The sequence below is a fragment of the Gavia stellata genome, chromosome 3 (genome assembly GCF_030936135.1).
Source record: "Gavia stellata isolate bGavSte3 chromosome 3, bGavSte3.hap2, whole genome shotgun sequence".
Lineage (NCBI taxonomy): Eukaryota > Metazoa > Chordata > Aves > Gaviiformes > Gaviidae > Gavia > Gavia stellata.
The window spans coordinates 79,103,651-79,128,981 of NC_082596.1; the positions used below are offsets into that span (position 1 = coordinate 79,103,651).

Genomic DNA, 25,331 nt, shown 5'->3' on the forward strand with positions numbered 1-25,331 from the left:
AAGGGAAAAAACCTCTACCCGTTTCTTTTTGGGAGGAAAACACTTTCAGTCTTAACTCTTGCCATACTTGACAGTGAAACAAAACCTAACGTAATCTTCATTTTATCGTAGTTTAGCGTAGTACCTTGGAGAAAGGGTTGGTCTCCAGAAAGCAACTGAACCAGCACCAGAACACTGAATCCAAGTCAATGTTTTTCCAAGAAGTGTACGGTATCATATTTCACTACTGTTGCAAAAAAAGCCACTGGTGCCTTCTAAACTGTATGAGTTGTCAGCAAAATAAACTTGTAATAATCTCAAATATATCCTCAGGCCAGTTGTATGCCTATGTTTGTGACTTTACAAGTATTCCTATCCTTTCTGAGCACAAGAAGGTGCCTTTACAGATCTTAAAATCTCCTTGCATATACCAAGAAAAACTCAAGGAACAGCAAAATCAACTGCAAGTTATAAACTAAGAACAGTCAATGAAAATAAGGACCTATTTTGCAATTTCCACACAAAATACTGTTTAGAAAAGCAAGATGTCTTAAGCAGATGAAAGAATGTGGTGAATACGGAGAAAAGGGGCAGTCAACGCAAGACAGAAAATGGAAGCTAAAGCTATATTCGGCACTTCAAGTGACATTTGTAATTGAACTTGAATAAGGTACCACCTATGCAAGAAATACACTATGTATATGATAATATGTGGAAACAGACTTATTGACACCCTTAACAATCTGTCAACATAATAATCAGTTTTTTGTTTTGAAGAAAAGTTTAAAATTAATAGATGGCTATTTCGGAGAAGACATTTTAAAGTGTAGTTCAAATGGATACAAATTACATAGATTTTCAAGTGTAATTTGAAATAGCCTTTGGGAAATTATATTCATTAACTGTTTTGATTTTGCCCATTAGACACTGGTTTTGCATATTATTTGTTGTATACCAGTGGGAAAATAAAAGCATTCAGACAGTAATAAGACTGCTGAAATTAAAGAAAAAAAATTTGTCAATGTTAAATTCCCTGTAAATATTATCCGTGTGTATATAAACAGTGTTTACATTCATCATATAACATTTGTATCAATTAAACAACATAGAAAAAATAGGGTATTAGGGTTTTCGTCAAGGCAGAGGTCTTTCAGAAGAATAAACTGAAATACCAAACATAAAATTGATGTACAGAACGTATAATAGTACAAAATCAAACAAAGTGCAAGGTGATTGATAAAACATCCTGTCACTGCGAAAAAATGTATCATCAGTGTTTGCTTTCCTCCACCACAGGAACTGAAAGAAAGCCCTACCGCAAAGCAGAATGTGCATTTGGTTAACAGCAGAAAATTATTCCAATGACAGAAAGTATTAGGTTGCATAAGGGCTTAAGTGAACTCAACATGGAAAAAAAGACACAGGAACAGCTAATGCAGCAGCTGGTTGAGCGTACAAAGGGAAAGGCCAGGATTTATGATTTAGCTATCTGTATAACATCAAAAAAGATGCATATGGTACACAAAACATGAGAGGATTTAAAACCTGCTCTTTTTTGCCCTTCCTAAAAATAACTTTAAAATTAGTTAAATCATCAGTAGAATATGGATAATTAAAGCCTTTGCTATAATCTGTTTTCCCATATGGGGGTGGGGTATAATTTGGTTTAAAGCAAGGGCATATTAGGAAGATAAGATAATAAAACCACACTCTGTAACTTAATTTATCTTTTACCTCCAGGTTTCTGAGATATGTATTTATACTTGATTTAGAGGAATAGGTTTTTAATCATACTACAGTCTAAAGGACAAGTGAAAGACTGAGCTTCAAACCCTTCTGCTTTAAAAACTAAAAATATATTATGGGTAAATGTAGTCCCTCCACAATGATACAGAAAACAATATAGTTTGATTTTAAAATATTTTTAAATATATATTCATTATTTCTTTGGGATAAAAAAAGCAAACCTTAAAAATGAATACAGAATTCTGATGCTTTATTATCGAGGCATACATTTCAATTTTTAAAAATCTTTATTTTTATTTTCAGAGCTGTTTTACATGTTCATAGTTTGTTTCTCTGTTTGAAATTAAACCACTGTTTGAACAATCTGGTCAGTGTGCTAGTTTCAGTCAAAAATGGAGGTTAAAACTCTGAACATGTTCTGTTTTGCAGCCTTGATAGAGAATAAAAACTGTGCTAAGCTTACAAAGAATTTCAACAATAACGTACTGTGATTGCCTTGCTATTACAGCTCATTATCATCATGATGATAACAAGACAATGGTGGATATTAACAGAAATACAGATATAAAGCACATTTATTAGATTAAAAAGGTAATTATGTAACTGTTTAACAAAAGCTTCTAACAAATATTGTAGCTGGAAATACAAAAAGAATTTTGTTGCATTTCTCCAAGAAATGTTGTAAATTGTTCTGCCCTTTTAATATGGAGACTTACTTTTAAACACTAAATAGGCTAAATGAAATGTTGGTTACCCTCTGTGCCATCACTTACAGGAAACAGAAAAGTTTAAGCTCTCCTTTGTTCAGGTGTCTTAGTTTTGCTTACACCATCACAGGACACTGTTGGAGAAAAAAGTATGCAAGCAACGTGGAAAACTTAAAACCATTGCTCGTGGACATTTAATTCAATTTCATTAACTGAAGCAACAGTAATCCATGTGACAAATTTGTTACTGTAAAAGCTAATATTAATACCACTGAAAATCTGGAACAAAAATAAATACTAATTAGTTTGTCACCTGCAGAAAATATATATAAACCACCAAGAAGTGAGCCTGCCCTAACTGAAGTTCTTAGATTACCTAGTTGTTTTTTATAGATGCAAGAATGCAAAACAACTAAAAATCTACATAATCTACCAAGTGAGCTATATTTTTAGCTGAATAATTACAGCATCATCGATGTGTCTCAAGAAACTGGACTTTATGAGTACAACAAGAGATGTTAGGTTTTTTTAAAAAAGCTGCATCTGGGGGCTTGAGAGACCTTGCAGCTTGTTCATGTGAGACCTTAGCCCAAAATAGTGAATATGTTTGATCTTGGAGTTTTTGGCCCCATGTGAAGTAAATATAAAACCAGGTCCTTTCTAGTTCTAGGTCTACTCCAGGAAGAAAAGCAGCACATTTGTTTTATTTTTTGGTTTTTTTTTTTTTAATGATATCAGATTTTAAAACAAATAATTTTCTCTCAATGCCACATTTCAAAGGGCTTTGGATTTCAGGGGTTTGTTATGTATTTCTGCTATTGCTAGAGAGTAACAACAATCTAAGAAACCTTGGCCATTTAAGAGCACAGAATTTTACAGCTTAAAAGCTTTTAGAAAAGTCCGGGAACAAATATAGTCATTGTTGGTCTGCTGGCATGTTTAATAGAAAGATAGAAGTTAACAGGGGAAGAAGTTAGCAGGGAAGCAAAGAGTCCCAAATTTAAGGAAAAGTAACTTCCACAACTAATCAATCAAAATTTCCTGCTTCCTGTCAAACTATACACAGTTCATAGCAATCTTACAATTAGACATTCAGTTGTCTAGTGTCTTGACAATTAGAAAGACAAAAGAAGTGTTCAAATGGTGTATTTTAGTACATTTTAGTAAAAGTTACCTTTAAATTATATACAAACAGTTATATCACACAGTGTTTAGTGTATAACAGTTTCAAAGCACAGAATAGCTAGTTAACTATCACACTTAGGAAATAGGAACAGTTTGGCTCTTTCTTTGAAGAGAGTTTTGGAAGCAGCAGCAGAAAAATCCTACATTAAAATATTATTCTCTGAGTAAACCCCCTTGTATTTCAGTTTGGTTTTGGTTTTCAATACTTGGATGTAACAACAGCGGTTTTGAAAGATAGTCTATAAAAAGCAAGCATGCACAATATTTTAGATTTACCTTCTTTATCTTTGGCTCTGACTCCTTCTTATTCCCTCTTTCCTATTACATTTCAAGTAAATATTGATGTGCTTCCTTACAGTACTGGAAAGTAATTTGCATTAAAGCTGAAATGAAGTACATTGTTGATAATGCCTGTCAACAAAGGAGATACAATGGTCCATTACACCTCCCCAGGCTTTTATGCAGGAGAGGTGATTTAACTCATTTGCCAACTATTAAGAATCTGAAAGGTGCAATTTTAGCCACAATCCATTTGCATACTTTCTGAAATGATTAGCTTCTTAATGCCCTAGTAGCTATTCCAAGAGAAATTCAGTAGTACCTCTGCAACTAGAGAAGATTCTTACGACTGTATGTCAAAATGTAGTATGTATTCATTTTACAAAGGTAATATTTATGGAGTATCCTTTCTATACAGGAATTAGAACTACTGATTCAAAGAATCTTTTGAATAAAAAAATGCTGATCTACATACTAGTTATTCCAAAACAGCGAGCTTTCTTCAAACAAAGCCATGTGTTTGATATGACAGAAGGAACATGCAAGTTAATGACAAACACTGTCCAACAATTATTGAAAATTGAACTTACCCCCACCCCCCAAAAAAAGAAATTTAATTTTAATTTTCAAATACAACAATTTTGGAATGTATCTATCAGTGGAAATTGGGACAACTACCATCTCAATCCTCTCTTTATTATTTCCCAGAGAAAGCTTCTTAAACATATTGCCTTCTTCAGAACACTTCTATCCCCCGTAGATCTAATTCCCATACATGATAATGTCTCAAAAGCATCAAGGGCATATTCAATTTGTAGTTTAATCAGCAAAAGGCTTCTTCCATTAATTACCATGCAAAGAGTTAAATACCTGGTTTAATACAGAAAACATCTACCGCTCCTTGAAGTACAACAGATTGTAAGTTGGTACAACTAAAGTTTGTACTAGCAGTGTTTCCTATGAATCAAAAAGGTATTACATTTTAGAAAATAATGCAATTTGTGTACCGTCCTTCAGTGGCCATTTCATGTCTCTTATGTCAAATTGAAATATAAATCCAGCTCCAGTCAGATTCATTCAAAATCATGCAAATAAATAGAAAATTCACGTTCTAAAGGGAAATTCAGATTTATTTGAGACTAAAATGCAAAGCAACTAGCAGCTAAACCAAAACAGCATGCCTTTTTTGAAAGACTATGTCTACAGACTTAAAGTTGCTAATGCCTAAAACTGAAATCTCTTTTCTTCTGCTTTCCCCTTAGTCTTTTCTAGAAGTTTAAGCAAAAATCCATGCTAAACAACAAAACACATGCTGAATTACATGTTTCAGCCTCCAAATCAATTAGGCCTTGTTACCTTCACAAAGAAAGAATATCAAACCAAATCACCCCTTTTCTCAGCTTGCTAGATTGAAGCTCATATACACTAATGGCAAATTTTTACCCTCCCTAGATCTAAAACAGATGTTTCTTCCTGTCTGACAAAAGAAACAATGTACTTTCAACAGTCTCAAAATGTATGTATTTTTCATTTATCATGTTCACGGTTTACACCTTTATTTACTACTTCTCTTCCATTTTCAATCTTCTAAGAGATTTTCAGCTTGCCAAACACTGAGAGAGATAAGATACAAGTCCATAAAATTTTGTCTAGTTTGGAGGAGCTGAATCTATCCATAACAGTTCATGCACTCAACTTAAACAAAAGTAACACGTATTTTTAGAATACCTATAAGCGAAGACTATAGCAGCTATAGTTCCTTAACAGGCTATAGTTGATAAAATCCCACTCATTGACATTTCAGTCTGTAGTACATACTTCTATTTATAGGACATAAAGCATTAGTTATTTTATGACTTTATGAAGTGGTAACTTTTAATGATCTTTAATTTGCAATCTTATTTAACTAGTTTTCAATGATAGAAGTTTTAATAAAGAAATTGCTCTTATGGATCAGTTTGGAGACTTGTGAGATCTGGGTTCAACTGCCAGCTTTCTCTCTCTTAAGACTTCGTATGTGAAACTGGTATTCAGAACGGTAATACCACCAAAGAGAAAAAATTTAAAACTTGAAAAACTGTTTTATGTAACTATAACAATATATTAGTATAGATACTTTAACAGGTACTTTTTCCCTACTGAAGATTTAAAACTTCTTTTGTTATGCTGTTTTCTTGCACACTGACTTGATTCGCTGACAAATTCAAAACCAGTGACAGACAGTTACCTTCTCCCTTGATGTATAGGAGATAGCTAAACTAAAGACAGAAAAGTTTCAGCTGCAGCCAAGAAAAATCATGAAGTCTCTGAGAGTCGTGTTAACATACACCAGCGAGGAAGAGTATCAAAGACCTGGGAACACGGGGGGAGAGAGATAAGCAATATACTTGAGCTTGTGAAAAGCACATCTTCCTTACCCTCACCAGGTTCTGATGTGATTTTATACTCTGCAAGCAATAGGTGTCTTCCATGTCCTTAGGGAATTTCACGGAGCACTTACTGTTTATTTAAAAAGGCATTGGAAAAATATTTCAATAGTCCTTGCAGCAGGGAGCAAGGCATCACCCCTCTAGCTGAATTCTCTACCTACTTGGCTTGTTTCTGCTGCGCTCCTGCATCTGCAAGCCAGATGAACCATGTGTTCTGCATGCAGATTAAAATGCTGTCAGAGAGTAGATCTGGGAGGGCTCCTCCCCAGCCACAGCAGCCCCTTCTCTCCTGGATCAAGCATTCAACAAGGAAGTGGAAAAAATGACTTTGAACTTTGAAGCCCAAGAGGAATTAAACCTCAGCTCTACATACATTGTATCAGAAATAGTGAGGCCAGCTGGGCTAGGGAACTGATCATCCCCCTGCACTCGGTCTGGTAAGGCCACACCTTGAATCCTGTGTTCAGTTTTGGGCCCCTCACTACAAGAAAGACATTGAGGTTGGAGTGTGTCCAAAGAACAGCAACGAAGCTGGTGAAGGCTCTACAGCACAAGTCTCCTGAGGAGCGGCTGAGGGAGCTGGGGTTGTTTAGCCTGGAGAAGAGGAGGCTGAGGGGAGACCTCATCGCTCTCTACAACTACCTGAAAGGAGGTTGTGGTGAGGTGGGTGTTGGTCTCTTCTCCCAAGTGGCAAGTGATAGGACAAGAGGAAATGGCCTCAAGTTGTACCAGGGGATGATTAGGCTGGATATTACGAAAAATTTCTTTACTGAAAGGGTTGTCAGACATTGGAACAGGCTGTCCAGGGAGATGGTTGAGTCACCATCCCTGAGGTATTTAAAAGCCATGTAGACATGGTGCTTAGGGACATGGTTTAGTGGTGGACTTGGCAGTGTTAGGTCAATGGTTGGACTTGATGATCTTAAAGGTCTTTTCCAATCTAAACAATTCTATGATTCTATACCCCGTATGAGTGTTACTACTATCTGGATCACCGTATCAACAGACTGACCTTTCTCTCTTGTGTTGCTGTGTTCATTGCAGAGGATATTCCCATGGAAGCATATCAGATTCGCTCAAGGCATGGCTACTCAATCATGTCCCCATACCAAGTATGACCATTGATGTCCTTCAGAAAGTTATATTAAAATGTGAGAATTTAACCACATAACAATACTTTAGAAACTAACATTGGTTTAAGAAATGCTGTTCATGCAGAGAGGATATGGTTAAAACTACAGCATAAAACCTTTAGATGAGGTTTTAATGAGTTCAAAAACAGAAAATTGTTTCTCAAGATTTGGCAAACAGGTTACTGACAACAATTTCAAGTTTGGCTCTAATACCCCACACTCTTTATCTTTTTCTTCCTTGTGGGTATATCAGAAAATCTCAGGTAGGCAGTACAGAGCAAAAGCATGATTCATAACAACATCAAGCACAAATTCCTTGATCTTAGCAAGCAATAATCTCATTTTGAATTTGCATTTAATTTACCTAAGTTCTGTCTATAAAGTTACTCAGTAATAAAAAATATTTACAAGGATCCTGACAAATGAAGCCAGCATTCTCAAAGAAGGCCAGTATAACATTTTTTTGTCTTGCATCAGACTAAAGTAACTTGGCATGGAAAAAGACACATTATTCTAGCTCAGAAAAGGAATGCACTTCAACAATGTCAGGTTCAAAATGAAACAGAGTATCAAGACTATGTTGATGCACCAAACCTGCAGCCAAAACAAAATTTCCGTATTTATTGCCTTGGATCATAGTTACTTTATTTGAATCAAACAAATCCTGCCAACATACACATTAACCCGTGAGCATGTGCTATACGACTACCTTTACCAAGAATCCCAATAGTTTTTTTCAGAAGTCTCAAATATTTTGGTCCATTGGATATGAAAATGCCTTTTAAATCAACACAATATCATAAGAAACAACTATGTAAGGAATTGCTTAGGCCTGTACTTAAGGTTGTACTTAAAGTGAGCTATCTAGTTCGTACTTACAGACATAAGTTAGGACAAATGAGGCTGCAGTTCAAATACAGGTGGTTGAGAAGAGTGTGACTGGCAACACTCTTTTATTCCCAAACATGAAAAAATTTTACTCCCTAAGGATAGTTAGATGATAACTAAACAGATCCAATATCAAGAGCTACATGTGAATAACACATATTCTAGAGAATGCCCGTTTGGCAATATATTGTAATTGCAGCCACTCTTGTTGGCAACATCCAGCTTTTACTGTACTAAAAATCACACAAACACACACAAAAAATGAAGCCCTGAGGCAAAGATGACACAAGAATTCTTATGGTTCTGAATGGGAAACGTTACACCTGTCGAGAGATGCATAATTTCGATATCCTGGATTCTGAAAAGAGAAAGAAATAAAACTATAAGTTTGCTACTGGGTAAGACAATTCACAATGAAACAAAAAAACAAAAAGTCTATATTAATTTCCCAGAAGCTTCTTCTCAGGAAAAGAAAACATCTGCTAAAACATTTAATCAGTAGCTAGGACTGGACTTCTGAGATAGTGGAGATGAGAACCTCTAAAGAAATGTGTAACCTCTAACTAAAGTAGTAGAGTAGATAATAAACATAGATATTAATCACAAGATGGAATAGTTCTTATGGTTTATGGCTTGCTATCTGACACAGAGCAGCAGTGAAGAATGTCACACTGTACACACAAAGGATAAAAATACTATCGAATACTGGCCCTGGATCCCTGCCAGTCTCCCAAAGTTGAGATGCATTAACTCTGATTGGATCTGACCAGACAGGGAGTGCTTACTGCTCCTATTATTTTTTATTGCCTTCCTTCATGCCACTACAATAATAAATACCTTGTACTACCTAAAGCATGCTATGAATATGATGGTGTTTTCCCATGGAATAAACTTTCCAGTGCCTAGATCAAAGAAGCATTTACATGCACAAGTGGAGAAAACTGCTTCTCAGGTAATAACCCACAAAAACCTTGCCTGATTTCTTAACTGAGTCATATATGGCTATTTTCATTGGAAGTGTCAGAAAGACAACTGACTACTGTACGGATCCAGAAACATCACAAACTTGGCTGACTAGAATGTTTCAGGGACTATGCTCTACTCAAACTCATTTGCATTTTGCATAGTACATGCCCCTATGCCTTAGTTCCCAGATGAGCCAAATCCAGTACATATATCCAGGTCAAATCCAGTATGATGCGCATGGAACTTCAGCAGTAATTTCAGCACAAAGCACAGCTTTTGTTCAGAAAAACAGAAGGAAAGAATGATGCCGATTTCTTTCTAATCTGAAGTAAATTAGGAAGTAAATGCACAAGAGACAGAAGCAAAGTTGGGATTAGAGACATGAACCTAAAAACCCCTCACAAGAAGATGTTCATCTCACTACTCTAGGACATTAAAGCAGTAATAGCCATAGTATATAATATATATGTAATATGATTAATAGTATGTATTATAATTATATTACATTATATTCTCTATATAATAGTCTAGGAGTTGGGACATCTGGCAATAACCAGGAAATCTCACACAACTTGTTAGTTAAAAATCTGCTCTTGTCTCCTAGGCAAGTGATCTAAGCACTATGTTGGCTGTTGTCATTCCTATTCCTCCTGAAGGAGTACAGTTGTGGAACCAAATTGCCAAGATTCATGGGACAAGAAATAAAAATAAAAATAAATAAAAAATAGATGAACCTGTAGGCAAGTGAGTCTCTGCTCCAAATGTTATACTCTTACCCAGTGACTTGGTACAGTAAAATGCATATGGAACCTAATCTATCTTTTTATGAATCTGCCTGCAGGTTACAGGACTCTTCACACAAAGGCCACAGTATTTGGAATAACACATCTTCACATTTTGATGACTCTTACAAGTCACAGAACAAAGTAAATAAGGCATATCTTTATTGATAAATTCTTTAGCTTATGAAGATTTGTCATGTCCTATGACCAGAGCTGGGTAAACACAAGGGAAAAAAATCCACAAATACTACTGGGGAAAAACCCCACTGAATACTAGTGGCACTGCTTGTATTTGCTTAGTTGTAAACATTCGGATTTATTGAGGTTTATTGGGAAAAAGTCTGCAGAGTGAAGAAGTTCACAAATGTTAATGAAAATAGGAGTTCAGTAGAATATCCCATTTAATGATGGCTTTATTGACAGCTCACACTGAATATCGTGCATATAATATCATCACGCTCGTGACCCAACATTTCTTTTTTTTCTTTTTTTATAGTGTCAAAGATGAGTTTCATGTAGTGTTTGGACTACTATTTTGAAAACAGCTGTTTTCAAAATTAGGACCAAGCCTGTTAACAGGCACTGCGTGCTACCAGGGGCAAAACAAGAGATTTGAATACAGGCTTGGATGCTAATAGATAACTTAGCTTTGAAGACAGCATGAACAATGCTGAGTACTATGTAAGACACCTCCTTCACTTGCTGCTTCACATTCTGTGCATTAGAATTATCTAATAACAAATGTAGGGGTTATCAAGTCTAGTTTCCCTGGCAGGAAGAAGAGGTGATAGTTCCCAAAAAACTAGAAAAGAAGAAGGAAAGGCTATTTGGCCATTCTAAGTTTATAAAGTAGTCAAACAGGATTTGAAAGCTCAGCGTCACTGTGATAAAGAGGAGCTGGTCTCTTTTTAATGGAAGGTTGAGACTTTGTCTCCAGCTCTTCACAATCTTTCCCTCCCTGGCGCACACATTGGTCTCACTCCCACGCAAGCAGAGCCAGCTGTTCTTCAGTCAGTAGCTGCTTCTTGCAGCAATTCCAACTTCCAGTGGTGGCACAGAAGTGCACACACCGTATGTTCTTTGGACATTTATTTATAGTCTTTATCCGATAGGGCTGGGAAATTATAAAGACATAATGATAATTTGTGAACAGAAAAAAAGGGCTTCTCCTACTTAAATTTGTCCTATGAGGGAACAGAATACAAATGCTATTGACTTACAGCAGACAATTCATGAACATGCTATCTAAAATACAAACAAGCTGTATGAGCAAGTATCAGCAACAAACTAATCAAAATCATGACCTATTTATGGGTTGATTATAACAGCAAAAAATGACTACAAATAACTAGTGGGTAATTTGTGAACCAAATAAAGGGCTATGATTCTCACATATAAATTGCTGTCAATGAACAATTTAACCAGCTCTAGTTAGAGCCAGATCACTTTCCAACTGGAGCTGGCAGAATGATTTATCTCTACACGTAGTGATAAAGCCAAGGGAAATCAGTACTACTATGCATTTAAATTGCTGGGTTTGATTCTCTAGAGCCCTATAGTATCATTTATAACTATGTAGCCTGGACTTTAGACATGACCATTCTCATTTGGTAACATTTTAAAGCCACTTTGCGTGGTACAAATGACACAATACACCAGGCAGTGGCAATTCAACGTTTCTGTGTTTAAATTACATGGCAAAACAGCTATGGTTTACACTATCTTTCTTTGTCTTTAAAGATATTCTACATGAAAAATAACATAAATATTCTAGCAGGAATATATAGCAAGCATTCTTAGTAACATTAGCATAAATCCCAGAGTGAACATTAGACTCTTGAAGACGAAACTGTGCAATCTTTTAAATCTTTTTTTAAACTTCACAGAAAAATGTTTCCTGGAAAGATTAATAATATAAACAAAGTATTCATTCAGCTAGGGTTTTCCTTTATCAGAGGCAATGGTCACTGCAAAAGGAGACGAGAATAAGGATATTAATTTTATGGTTTACTGCTCGATTTATTTAAACAAATGTTCAAGATCATCATGTTGCTGTTAGGACTGGTGTCTTCCAACATGCACCAGTTTTTGACAGCAGAGTAACTGATGAATGTCCTTGCTTCAAGCCTCTTAAAATGACATTGCATAAGGCCAGAAGGATAAGAAGTTACACGGAAGTAGTTTCAAAACTGTTACAGGGGTGCTTTACAACTGTGTAAAAGTACCTTTGTCAAGGAAAGGCATAAGAAACAAAGCAACTGTCTTTTCTGTTACAACAGAAGAGAAATAGTTTTAAAAGGTGATGACTGCCTGCCACAGTGTATATGCCCTATTATCCATCTGCACTCTGATTTCCCTGTTTCTCTGCTTTTGAAGTAGAAAGTATTAATACATACAAATAGACTACCTACCACTTTCACACTTGATTCATGGCTCAAATTACAACTACTCTGATCATTATTATTATTGCATTTATATTGTAGTTTCTAGACTAAAAAGGTTCTTCTGAGCAGAAAAGTCTGCAGGTCCTTCCTACAAAAATTATCTGCAGATTACTTCCGATAACCCCAACAAGCCTGAGATAATACAGTCAGAAATAGCACCAAACTGCAAAAAATGCAGCCAATTTAAGCTTTGTTGCTCTCTTCACCATGTATAAAACACATATAAGCATGAATTTTTGATTATAATTTTAAGGTCCGTAACTTCACGTTACTACATATATTATAACACCATGCACATTAAACTGTGAAAGCTGCACAATTTCATCAGAACCTGTAGTCTGCCAGGAAAATGACAATATTTCATCTGAGATTTTTTAGCAAAAACACACACACAACTTTTTTTCTTATTAAGACTTTGGGTTGTTCCCTAGCAAAAAGTGTCGTGTCTTGATTACAAAAATAAAAGGAAAAAGATAGAACTGTAACAAAAATCACAGAGGAAATAAATCGTACATACTTTGCATGAATTTACTCCCATCTAATAAGACAAACAGGAGAAATACAAACTGTTTTGATAGCATTTCCAAACTGAGTTTCATGCGTACTTCTAAATCACGTCATGAGGTTGGGACTGGTTTCTGGATACTATACAGCATCGGGCTCCATGAGAAAAAGGTTACATTTGTGGAGATTTATTACCTGTTATAACCCTTCCAAAGGTAAATGTATAAAAAAATCCATCTGCGTTTTCAAAAAATATTTTTTGAAATTTCTTTGTAAAACCTCTCCACTTCTTTGTAATAATTGATGTATGTGTTTCATCAGAATTATTTTTATCATTATTCTCTGCATTGCTACCTGTAATTTTGAGGTCTTAAGAGCAGGGAAAAACACTTTCCAGAACTTCTTGGAAAGGGAAATTCAAAAGCTTTTGTAACATCTTCCAGTCACCTTTAAGCCTCAGATAAAACCTGGCTCTTGGCATAAAAATTCAGGTTCAGTTCAGCGAACAACCCACTCTTTAGAGAAATGCAATGTAGCCAACAACAAATCTTTCTTCAGGTTTCATACTCTTTAAGTCAGCCATACCCTAATTTCATCAATGCTAAACTATAAATCCCAATAATCAAGATTCATTACTGGTTATATACCGTTTCTAGTCAGGATACGGAGGGGACATCCTCTATCCAATATGACTGAAGAACAGAGAAAACATGGGAGTTTTTCCACCAAGCCATTTTTAAAATATGGCCTTAAAGTTTCTTTTCAGACAGTGCAAATAGTACTTTTCTGAACACCCAAGAAACAGCAACCAGAAACTATTTTCAGAATACCCTCAAACTAGACACCATACCTAATAATTTTCTTATTCATTCTAATAAATCAATACACTTTGCAATAGTCATCTAAATAAGGGCTACTTGCTCTTGTTGCAGCATCCTGTTTTCTGACAAATGCTTTGAAGATCTTTCGATATTGGCAAAGTTTTTAACCATGGGACATGTAGGCATTTAAATTGAAAGGAAGAAATAAAAGGGAGAAAGAAATGGGAGGGGGCAAAAGGAACAAAAGGGAGGGAAACAAAACTATAACATACTTAGCATCATTTTGCTTTGATTTTTTTCTAATGAAGAAGGAAGTGAAGTCTTTTAAACTTGAAAAGTTGTCAGAATATTGTGTTGTTCTCTAGCTTGCTCTACTTTTAACTTATTATTATAGCTGATTTTTAGTTCAGAACTTCTGTGAATGCATTTCTTGACTTTCCTTTCTGAATCACTGAAAATTGTTTCAGGGATTTCTGCCTGCCTAAAGCCAGCAGCACTGCTAGTTCTAAACAACACAAAATGTGCAGGAATTGATGTCTTCCTTCATTCTGTGTTAGAAGTCAGTGCAGCGAAAGATTAAGATGTGTTTCCAAAGTACTAAAGTATATTTTTGATATCAGCAGTAGCTGTTAAATCCCAGCACATCAGAATCTTGTAGCAGAATGATGACTTGGCAAAGGCTTAGGAAATTAAGACTGTTGACACAGCAGATTAATGCATTTGTTTGCTTACTCCCAGTCTCTCCTCAAGTAGCATTATATCTATTTAACGTTTAATGAAATGAGATTACACTTTTATACTGTCAAGGTTATTCTCCTCTGTAATATTTGTATTCTAGTAACAGGGTGGCTAGGTAAGTGAATGTGGGGGGTGGGAAAGAGAGAATTTTCTCTTAACTACTGCCCATCTGCTTCTAAGAATGGGATTTTTGGTTTGTGTAACAAAGACAGCAGAGCATTCATTTGTATTCAATCCAATCCATATGCCTGCCTTTCCACTGAATCATCTTCATGCATTTTAAAAGACAATTTTTGTAAGAATGTTGTAATGAATTGTAACTACAAAAGTTATGCAGAGTACATCTCACACAGTATGGGTTGGATCCATCCTGCTTTACACTAGTAGGTGTAAATTGCTTACTGCCAATACTCTGTTAGAGTTGAATGCACTTCCCTTTTGGCAGCAGAAAGTACAATGGTATCTATTATCACAAGGTTGAGTAAAAATGTAATTTAGTCCAACCAATTTGCACATTGTACTGGCATACAATAGACAGAAGATAATTTAGGTTTGAAGGGACCTCAGGAGGTCTGAAGTCCAATCTTCTGCTCAAAGGACAGTTAGCTGTAACATAGACTGGGTTGCTGTCTGGTCTTGAAAACCTCCAAGATGGAGACTGCACAACCTCTCTGGGAAATCTGATCCACTGCTTGACTGTCCTTGGAGTGAAAAAGTTTTTCTTTATATCCAGTCCGAAACTCTCTGCCTGTTTTCTCTTGTCTTCCCACCATGCACCACTGTGAAAAGCCTGGCTCTGTTCTTCCTGTAAATTCCCTGTAGGTATTTGCAGGCTGTTACTATCTCCCCCTCAAAGCCTTCTCTCCTCTAGGATGAACAAGGCCAGTTCCCTCAGCTTCTCCTCCTAGGGCATGGTGCTCCAGCCTCCAACAGAAGGTGGCCCTCCACTGAATTTGCTCCAGTTTATCAACATCCTTCTTTTATTGGGGGGAGGCCAAAACCGGATGTGGTCTAAGGTGTGTTGAATATATGGGGATAACCTCTTCTCTTGATCTACTGGCTATGTTCCTCTTAATAAAGCCTGAGACACTGTTGGCATTCTTTGCTGCAAGGCTTTCTTTGCTTTGCTCTTGGCTCATGTTCAGCTTGCTGTCTACCAAAGTTCCCAAGTACTTTCAGCAGAGCTGTTTCCTAGACATTCAGTCTGCAGCCTCAATCATTGCGTAGAGTTAGTCTTTCCCAGATTTGGGACTTCATATTTGCATCTGTTGAAGTTTGCGAGGTTCTTGACAGCCCATCCCTCCAGCATGTCTAGGTCCTTTGGATGGCAGCGCTGTCCTCCAGTGTAACTACTGGTACTCCAGTCTGGTGTCATCTGCACACTTGATAGAGTGCACTCTGTTGTCTCCTCCAGGTCATTCATTAAAATGTGAAAACAGGACAATACTCAGCTCCTTACCACTTGTATACATCTCATTAACAACTACCCTCTGAGACTGATATCCAAGCAGGTTTTGTACATCCAGTTGTCCACCTATAGAGACCATAGCATCCTAATTTAGATATATGAATATTATGGGAGACAGTGTCAAACGCCTTGCTAAAGTTGAGGTACTACTCTCTCCTCATGAACAAATCCAGTCATTTTACCACAGAAAGTAATCAGGCTGGTCAGGTGTGATACACCCTTGGGAAATCCATTCTGAATGTTCCCAATCACCACCTTCTCCACATTCAGTTTAGGATGCAAATTCAATGCTAACTGCTACACAGTTTCTACAGAAGCAAAGATAGGACTATGGAGAACTAAGATGCTGCATCAATACCAATATCATAAAACTAAAATTATGACCTGCACCCCAAAGAAGGTAAAAATACTGCCCTTCTACTCAAATCATAAGATTTTAAGTAAATTATACTGTGTATTTTGGTATATCTTGGGATTTTTTAACTACCTTTATGTATTGTAGGGAAGCAATCGTGCCCCTTGACGCGCGGAAACGAACTTCACAACTCACACAGAGTTATAAAGCAGGCATGTTTATTGCGGCGCCGGGTGCAAGGGGATTTCTCCACAAAGCTTGCACACAGGGTTAAAATCATGACAGGTATTTAAAACAGTTAACAAAGTTAGTTACGCCTACTGCTGCTACTCCTTAATAACTATTGGTTAATACTTTTCTTACTTCATCTTAAAGTTACAGTTCTCTTTTAATTCACCACGCATGCTCAGAGAGGAGGGGGCTAAATTGGGTTGGGGCTTCTCTAGCTAGGAGGTGTGTTTTTTAGTATTAAAATGAGATTATAATGAGACAAGTTAACTCTAGGGCACTATTTTGGCAGTCTTTTCTATTTTTCTACGATTCGTCCTTGCGCTAATCATTATTGCTAGTTAGCAGAGAGTCAGTGAAGACAAACTTTATCAGCAGAGACTCAGTGGAGACCGTCTTTATCTCTAATATGTCTAAGTACCAGGTGCAGTTGTTACAAAGTATCTTCTCTAAACTTTTCTTTCTTACTTTTAACCCTTGTTTCTCAAAATGCCCTGTAACACCCTGTACTCAGTGATGGTGAGGCCGCACCTCGAGTACTGTGTTCAGTTTTGGGCCCCTCACTACAAGAAAGACATTGAGGTGCTGGAGCGTGTCCAGAGAAGGGCGACGAAGCTGGTGAGGGGTCTGGAGCACAAGTCTTATGAGGAGCGGCTGAGGGAACTGGGGTTGTTCAGTCTGGAGAAGAGGAGGCTGAGGGGAGACCTTATTGCTCTCTACACTACCTGAAAGGAGATTGTAGACAGGTGGGTGTTCGTCTCTTCTCCAAAGTGATTAGTGATAGGACTAGAGGAAATGGCCTCAAGTTGCGCCAGGGGAGGTTTAGGCTGGATGTTAGGAAAAATTTCTTTACTGAGAGAGTGGTCAGGCATTGGAACAGGCTGCCCAGGGAGGTGGTGGAGTCACCATCTCTGGAGGTGTTCAAAAAACGTGTAGACGTGGCACTGTGGGACATGGTTTAGTGGGCATGGTGGTGTTGGGTTGACGGTTGGACTTGATGATCTTACAGGTCTTTTCCAACCTTCATGATTCTGTGATTCTGTGTGATTCTATGGTATTTATACATAAACATGTTTGTGGTCATTTTAAAATCTACCAAGAAGGTAATTTTTCTGAAAAATGAATATTAATATTTCTTGGAAAAGAAAGCTTAGTACTTACACTCAATTAGGGGGGAGGGATGCAGAAGCAATGTTACAAAAGCCATTGTGATTCAGTAAAATAGAAGTGAAATAGAACTGGCTCTGTCAAGAAAACTTCAAGAACACTATATTGTTACCTGAGTTTTTTAATCCTATGGTTTCTCACACTTATAAAACATACACTGTCCGATTACATAAAAGCATGTGCTGGAGTCAGACTAAAGATTCAGCTAAGGTAGTATCCTAATTCCAGGAACAACCGAAACCAGAGGTACAGAGAAGAATGAAAGTGGAAGGCGAGCATACATCATGAGGAGTACAAGAGCAATATCTTTTTGGCAGCAAGAAAGATGCATAAAAAGAACTTAGAATCTTTATTAAACACAATTTATTAGTGAACCATGAAACTTAAAGTTTTAGATCCTCACTTACTGAATCAAACATAAAAGGAAACACAGTAAGGGAAACTGAAAACTGAAGACAATAAGAATTACGACAAAAGACATCATTCTCAGTGCTGCCATTATAATGCAAATATCCCACAATGCAGTGATAGTCTGTTCATATAAAACCAATTCAGTACATGTGTCTGTAATTCATTTTCTGTCAGGAGACCTCTACAATACAAACAGCATTAGTATTGGCATGATTTCACTTAAAATGCTATGATTTACTAATCAGCGGGCTGATTTGACAACAATCAGTTAAATCCAAGCATAGTTTTATCCTACTAAAAGCTTTTATATTACTGCCTGTCTTTCAAGGACCACAATGAGAAAGCTACGAGGATAATATGCAAAGAAATACTGTCTCACCCGAATGCACCAAATTGCTATAAAATCTCTTCAGACTCAAAAGAAGCAATCTTCTCTGAAAAATGGTATCATGCATGCTTTCAAGTGAAAATTAAATCATATATTGAAGCACAATGCACATTTTCTTGGGCTACTGATAAATTATAAGCTATAGAATATACAATTTTCATTGGTAAATTATAACTTTAATAATTAAAAGGACTGATCCAGTTTCTACTGAATCAATGACAATTTTGAAATTTACTTCACTGATTGCAAGATCAAATAAATAGGATTAGGATTTTTTTTCCTCTTGTTTATCAACAGCTTCTTTCCCTAAATTTATTGTATTTGGTGCCTACTCACTGTGAGACAAGCTATGCACATTAACAAACCATTGCTTTGATGAGCTATTCCCTACTAATGTGCCTGGGACTAAGCATTTGAGAACTATCTTAAGTTTTATGCCATGAGGCTCTAACCATGTTACTCCAACCTTGCCTTTCAGTCTCAGCTGGGGAAATCCTTGTTCCGCACAAACAGTTGTTCTCTAATACCCTTGTTATTTTTAAGAAGCTTGAAATTTTGAACCAAGACAGCAGTATTTCTAACCACGACAATTTTAGGTTGAGGATTATTTTTCTTTCATTGATAAGCTCACATATAAATGGACAAATAATAAGGCAGGGTGTAAAACTGCATAATGAACGACTTAAAAATGAGATGAAAAGGACAGATAATGAAATATTTGCGAGCAGAAAAGTCAGAAATAGTAATAGCAGTAATTGTATTCACTATTTGTAGAATTACTTCTATCTCAGAGGATTCTAAAACATCTTATCTTGGGCGAGATTGTACCCTGAACTATGTAAAAAGAATAAAAGACAGAGAAACTTGTGAAATCCTGTTTGTCAAATTTCCTACCATTCACTCCCTCAAGAGCATGTAGGCTTCATACCTTCAAAGGAGAATAGGAAACAGACACCAAAATTTGAGTTCACAATATAATATAAACAAAGACATTGCAAACTGCTGAATTCACCTACTCAGAAAAGATAGAAGGTGGAGTTAATGCTGTCAAAGAGGAGAAGCTGTTGTTCAAGGTGCACTATACATATTTCATAACCGATTCACGGAACATTAAAACTCATAGACCTCACAAACTTTTGCAGTTATCACAGCAATGCAGAGTTCATACCTGTGGCAAGATAGATGATATGGAAAAGCATGTCCTTGCCCTGCACGACATCCACAACCACATGGGAAAATCGACTGTTGTCTTCCATGAAGTAAGGAATTGGAATAACTGGTTGAACAACCTCATGCATTAAGAAGAATTTTTGAGCATCTTGAAGATTTCTCTCAGTCAGATTTACATACAAACCCTGGTCCATGGTGCCACACTGTAAACACAGAAAAGTAACATTACTATACGTGCCAATGATAACAACTGATTTACTCTCTGATTTACAGCACAAGAAAATAGACACCAAGAGTGTATCTTGCAGTGACACTGGCATTCCACTTTCAATTCTCGTTTTAGTGCTGACCAGACTGTCCACACAGTGATTGAGGAACCTCCACTTTCCTGAGGCAATACTACAAAGGCTCCCTAACTCTAAACAATATGGAAGGGCACCAAACTGACCACCACAAATGGACTATAGTTATATTTTGCTATATACTATGTTCACAGGGCAGGAAGGAGAAAAACTACCATCTAACAAAAGCACAGAATTTTCTGACCAGTTTTCTTTATAATTTACACAGACACAGTGCTAAAGACATAACAAATTTTCAAAGGAAATCCCATGTCCTACCACAGCCAGGGTCTGACAGAAATCCCAGGCCACAGCACCACACACAGTTCTAGCCGCTTCTTCAGACTATATGTTTACTAACCAAGAATGGACAGTGCGGAGCTCTAACTATAAAGTGTTATCCACAGCAAAAGCATTTTTGCTTCGGAACTGACCATATTTTATAACTGAAAACTGTGCTCTTTTCTTACAGGAAAGCATTCACTAATTGCATGCACAAATTTCAAGCACAAATAAACAAAGCAAAATAAGTGGCAGTTAATTTTAGCATCTTTGAGTTTAAGCCTTCAACTAACTGAGGACACAAAAGAGAAAGCTGCTTAGCGCATGTGAATATGTAAACATCCACACGTTTAGTCACGCATAATTACATCAGAGAAGTAAAGCAGTACTTCACAACATTTATGTCGGTGATGTGATAGGCATACCTAAGTCATACTTTTTCATTCTATTCTACTATGTCATAAATTATGCTATGAATTACAGCATGAACAAAATAATAGTGTGCAAAACCCTACCATTTATTTTTTCATTACTGCCATGTTTTAAATCTGAAATTAAGTGATCATTCCAAATCCACAAATGTTAAGAAAAACTCAAATAAATAATTTCATAATGAGAGATCATATGATGAGGAAAGACAGTTAAGCAACAGGCAGGAAACAATTACTTGCTCTGTGACCACCCTGCATGTCAGGCCAGTGAAAAAAATAAACCACGCCAAAGAAGAATTTCTCTGAATCTATCAAGCAGGAAAGATTCCAGCTGGAACACTCATAGTACACTGAAATACATATGGTCCTCAGTCTTATGACGGAAATTGTCCCGTGTAAAGAGAAGAGCAACAATCTCTGGAGAAAAACAGTGTTCCTCAAAACTGGTACTCCAATAGTACTCTAATCTGGAAAATATTTCATTAATATAATCCAGTCTTAGAAATACAATGTCTGATGTAACTATCACTACATAGCAGTAGTCTTCCTTCAAATCACATACTTCTGTCTGTTATTGCTGAGTAGGTGAATACTCTGAGAGCAAATCTACTTCTGAGACTATACAAACAGAACTTCTGATATTTTATCATAAGCACTCTACAAAAGAAAAGTCCTTCTTTCTGGGAAGGAAACCAGTGACTCAGCCAATGAATATATCCCATCTGCATGCAGTATGTACTCTAAAGCACCATCAAGTTACAAAACACGGATACACCTAGCTCTAAGCATTAGACTAGCTTCTGGTATACAACAGTGCTGCAGTTATGGAGCCAGAAATCTAACAGAAAGTTCAACAGAATAAAGGACAGTACCTGTAAAAGAACAGAAGCTCGACATCACTAATGATACCTAGAGATCAGTTAATGTCAATTTGCTTCAATACTGTGTTGTAAAAGGCCATGTTACAGCTTTTAACACTAGAGCTGGCTTGCAAAGCTGTTGCTCAATGAGATATGATACAACTGTTGCCACTGTTCTTGTAAACTTGATGAAGTACCAGCCATATTAAAATCAGTCAGACTATCCAAGCAAGAAATTTCTTCAACACCTCAGTCTTGACTGGGATTTAGAGATGAGCACTGACAGTACAGTAGAGACTTAAACCGTTTTTACACAGCTGTCAGGCTGTCATCTTTGTTTGTATGTACCATTCTGTAAGGAGTGCTCTCACAATAATTATCAACACATTAATACCAGGTTTGTAGGGAGAGGTTAACTTTTATTGGACTTGCTCACCTAGTCAGAAAGAAGATAAGATAATTACATACAAGCCTTTCTTGAGGCTTTCTCCTTCAAACATTTGGCCTCACTTAGACCCTACTATCACTATTTTGACAACACAAATACTTCTACAATATGTAAAAAGCTATATACAAATATAGCCTGCTTCTGCAATATGGCTTGCTTAAATGGTGTCTTGTCACTTGGGGCTAATGCCAAACATACTATTTAGGAAAGGTAATGTGGCTCTAGCCTGTAATTCAGAGCAAATTCAGTGCCTTATTTTCCTTTGTTTGCATAAATCAGGAAGTAATTAAAACTACCTACAATCTCCAATGGGTGATTCTGTTTCATGCTTGCAAAGGTCTCATGACCCTTACAAGAAGATACAGAAGGCTGTTATAGGAGCAGCACTGAACTCGTGAAATTGCATTGAGATTAAGGGAGGGTGAAAGGTGGATAAAGGTGAATACACTTAAGTATCTTGGTGAAAAGCTACTGTTAATCACTAAATTAATGCTGTTTTCCCTTCCATTTCCCTTGCTAGAATCACACTCACTAAAATTGTCCTAGTAGGAGTGGTGACTATGCAGAAGAAGAAAACAATGTGCATGTGCTTACCCGAAATACCCTTTTCTTTTTGTAGAAAGTTCCACTGACTGACCCACCTTGGACTAATTAGTTTTATCCTGTCAGCCAACTGCAGATTATTACACCCTCTGAGGCTGACAAGTTCAAATGAGGGGCACACCACATCACAAATTCTTTTAAATGGACTCTTCAGGGAGTATAGACCACCTTGCATAGGAAAATATACAAAATCCTGACTACTCCTCCTTTACACCCCCCGCTTTTCTTTTTTCTGTCAAACATTGTTTCTTTTTCAGGTTCTAATAGTACAAATACAATGTAAAAGAGAATAGCAGTTTGATTATACTTATAATCAGAATACTTATAGCTAGAAATTAATGTTACCTTGACAGATAACTGTAGTGTTTCATTTTGACAGAAGATTGAAGTTAAGCCTTTGTTCTCGTACCCTTCAAAGCACATCTGCTTTTCAACCCATATTATTTTGTGGAAGGATAAAATGAAGTATGTTGAAATAAGGGGACCTCTTTAAGCCTTTTTTTTTTTTTTGGTAATTTTTTTAAGGTCTTAAGCTATAACATACTGCAAAACTGGAATTATCAACTATGAACCATACAGCACTTTGAAAAAAACTCCTATAATCTGTTGTCCTTCTCCCTCATTACTGTACCTGAAAATTAGGGTTAGGATTGGGATATGGAAGCCAAGCAGAGCGAGAGTTTTCCTGGTATTTGAAGGGTCCATTAAAGGCCTGAGTTATGGCACTCAGGTTGAAAACACAAACTGCTGAGGCTGCTATGCTGTTCCTGTAAAAGAAATACAAACATTAACCTGAGTAACAACATTAAGAAGTCCATTTGCTGAAAGATAAATAAAAAAGGCAATAACTCTCCAACCCTTCAAGTAATTAACAAAGCAGGTATGATCAGCCAGGAGATGATATCTCAAGATAATGATATATGATGTGCTGATTTAGGCATGGACATTGGATTTAAAATTTTTGTCAGCCTTGCCAAGTAGCTGGTGTTGGAGAAACTCGGAACTTCCTACCTTCTGCGGCTGCTTTAATACCACAAGGCCATACTTTCACACATAATCACATGCATCAGGGACACCTTTCTTCCAGTTACAAAGTTCAGGATGAGATTATTCCCAGGGCTCATTGAAGTGTCTTCTATACAACGAATGGCAGCACGACAGAGGTAAGGATTTTCAATGTACGGTATGTCTCTGGACTCTATGGAAGCCCTGGGTAAAACACCACAAAAAAATCCCATCTTCCAAGAGATGTACCGCAATAAGAACAAGCTGCCCAGGGAAGTGGTGGAGTCACCATCACTGGAGGTGTTCAAGGAATGTGTGGACATGGCATTGTGGGACATGGTTTAATGGGCATGGTGGTGTTGGTTGATGGTTGGACTTGATAATCTTACAGGTCTTTTCCAACTGTAGCGATTCTGTGATTCTGTGAAGAATGTAAGTTCCAGAAACCCATCAAGAGAAAACAACTTGGACTGCATACTTTACAAGATACCCCGTTAGAGGAATAAATGGCAGCCAGGCAAAACATACAATTTCCTGTTCTTGCCTTGAAAATGTGATATACGTGACACTAAAGTAATTCTGCACAGTGTAAACAATATAATCCAGTGACTATGAGAGCTTGTAATATGGAAAACTGCATTGTTCTCTTCCACAATTTGAGATAAAGGAATAGATAATGAATGTGGCAGTTGCACAAATTTCCACTGCAGGTAAAACTGCTGACAATTGATCCACACAGCAGTCTTCTTTTCTTTATTTTCTTTTTTTTTTTTTCCTTTTTTTTTAAACTTAACTTGTAATTTACAGAAGGCTTAAGAAAGACTACTCTAGTAACTCCAAAATGACGGAAAGAAAAAATAACCCCAGGGGATCAAATCTGCCAACAACTGAAAAAAGAGTTAGGGTATATGGATTTAATAGCAGGACAAAAGAGCAATTTGCTTTCTTATGCTTGTCACTCTTATTTCAAAGAATCCCAAAATTTTGACGTTTCATGCTAACAATTTTTGCAGAATCAATTATCATTGAATTTGATAATTCCTTGCCTATATAAACTATCACTAAAGGCAGCTCACTAATATTATTAACCATACCAATGTCTTATTGAATTTCTTGAAGTCCTTAAAGGACATCAGACTCATGCTTATAGATTTTCAGATGGTCTGAAAGAAACAAAATCAGCTTTATTATGAAACAGCGACCATAGTAGACTTAATAGTCAACCACACATAAAGAGTGCAGGTTTTGCTATTTCTCAATCTTTATTGACAGAAATGCTTCATTTTTTTCCCCACAAAATGATTCACAGTATATTAAAAAAAGCATTAGGGTACAATAACATCATTGCAATTCTGAAGATATTGAGATTGACAAATGCTGAATGTGGTTCAGTAATATCTGATGCTGTTACACCAACAGAAAGGAGTGTGTTGTTCTGCCTCATGGGAAACCCTGGCACTTTTCCACCATCAGGTTGCAGGGCTGAAAGGTGGATCATACAGGTTGTGCAGATATCTCTGAACAGGTATTCAACACGGGGAAGCAATCCTAACTCTACAACATTTCAACAATG

The 25,331-nt window shown here is 36.7% G+C and overlaps 1 protein-coding gene across 1 annotated transcript in view; it reads right to left on the bottom strand.

The window, feature by feature from the left end:
• The window catches only part of SEMA5A (semaphorin 5A), a 345,320-nt gene that overhangs the window by 109,514 nt on the left and 210,475 nt on the right, over positions 1-25,331 (bottom strand). The window contains exons 10-11 of the mRNA XM_059836141.1: positions 23,385-23,520; positions 19,787-19,991 (exon numbers count right to left, since the gene is read on the bottom strand). Coding sequence (XP_059692124.1) covers positions 19,787-19,991; positions 23,385-23,520 — 341 coding nt within the window. The remainder of the gene's footprint in view (positions 1-19,786; positions 19,992-23,384; positions 23,521-25,331) is intronic.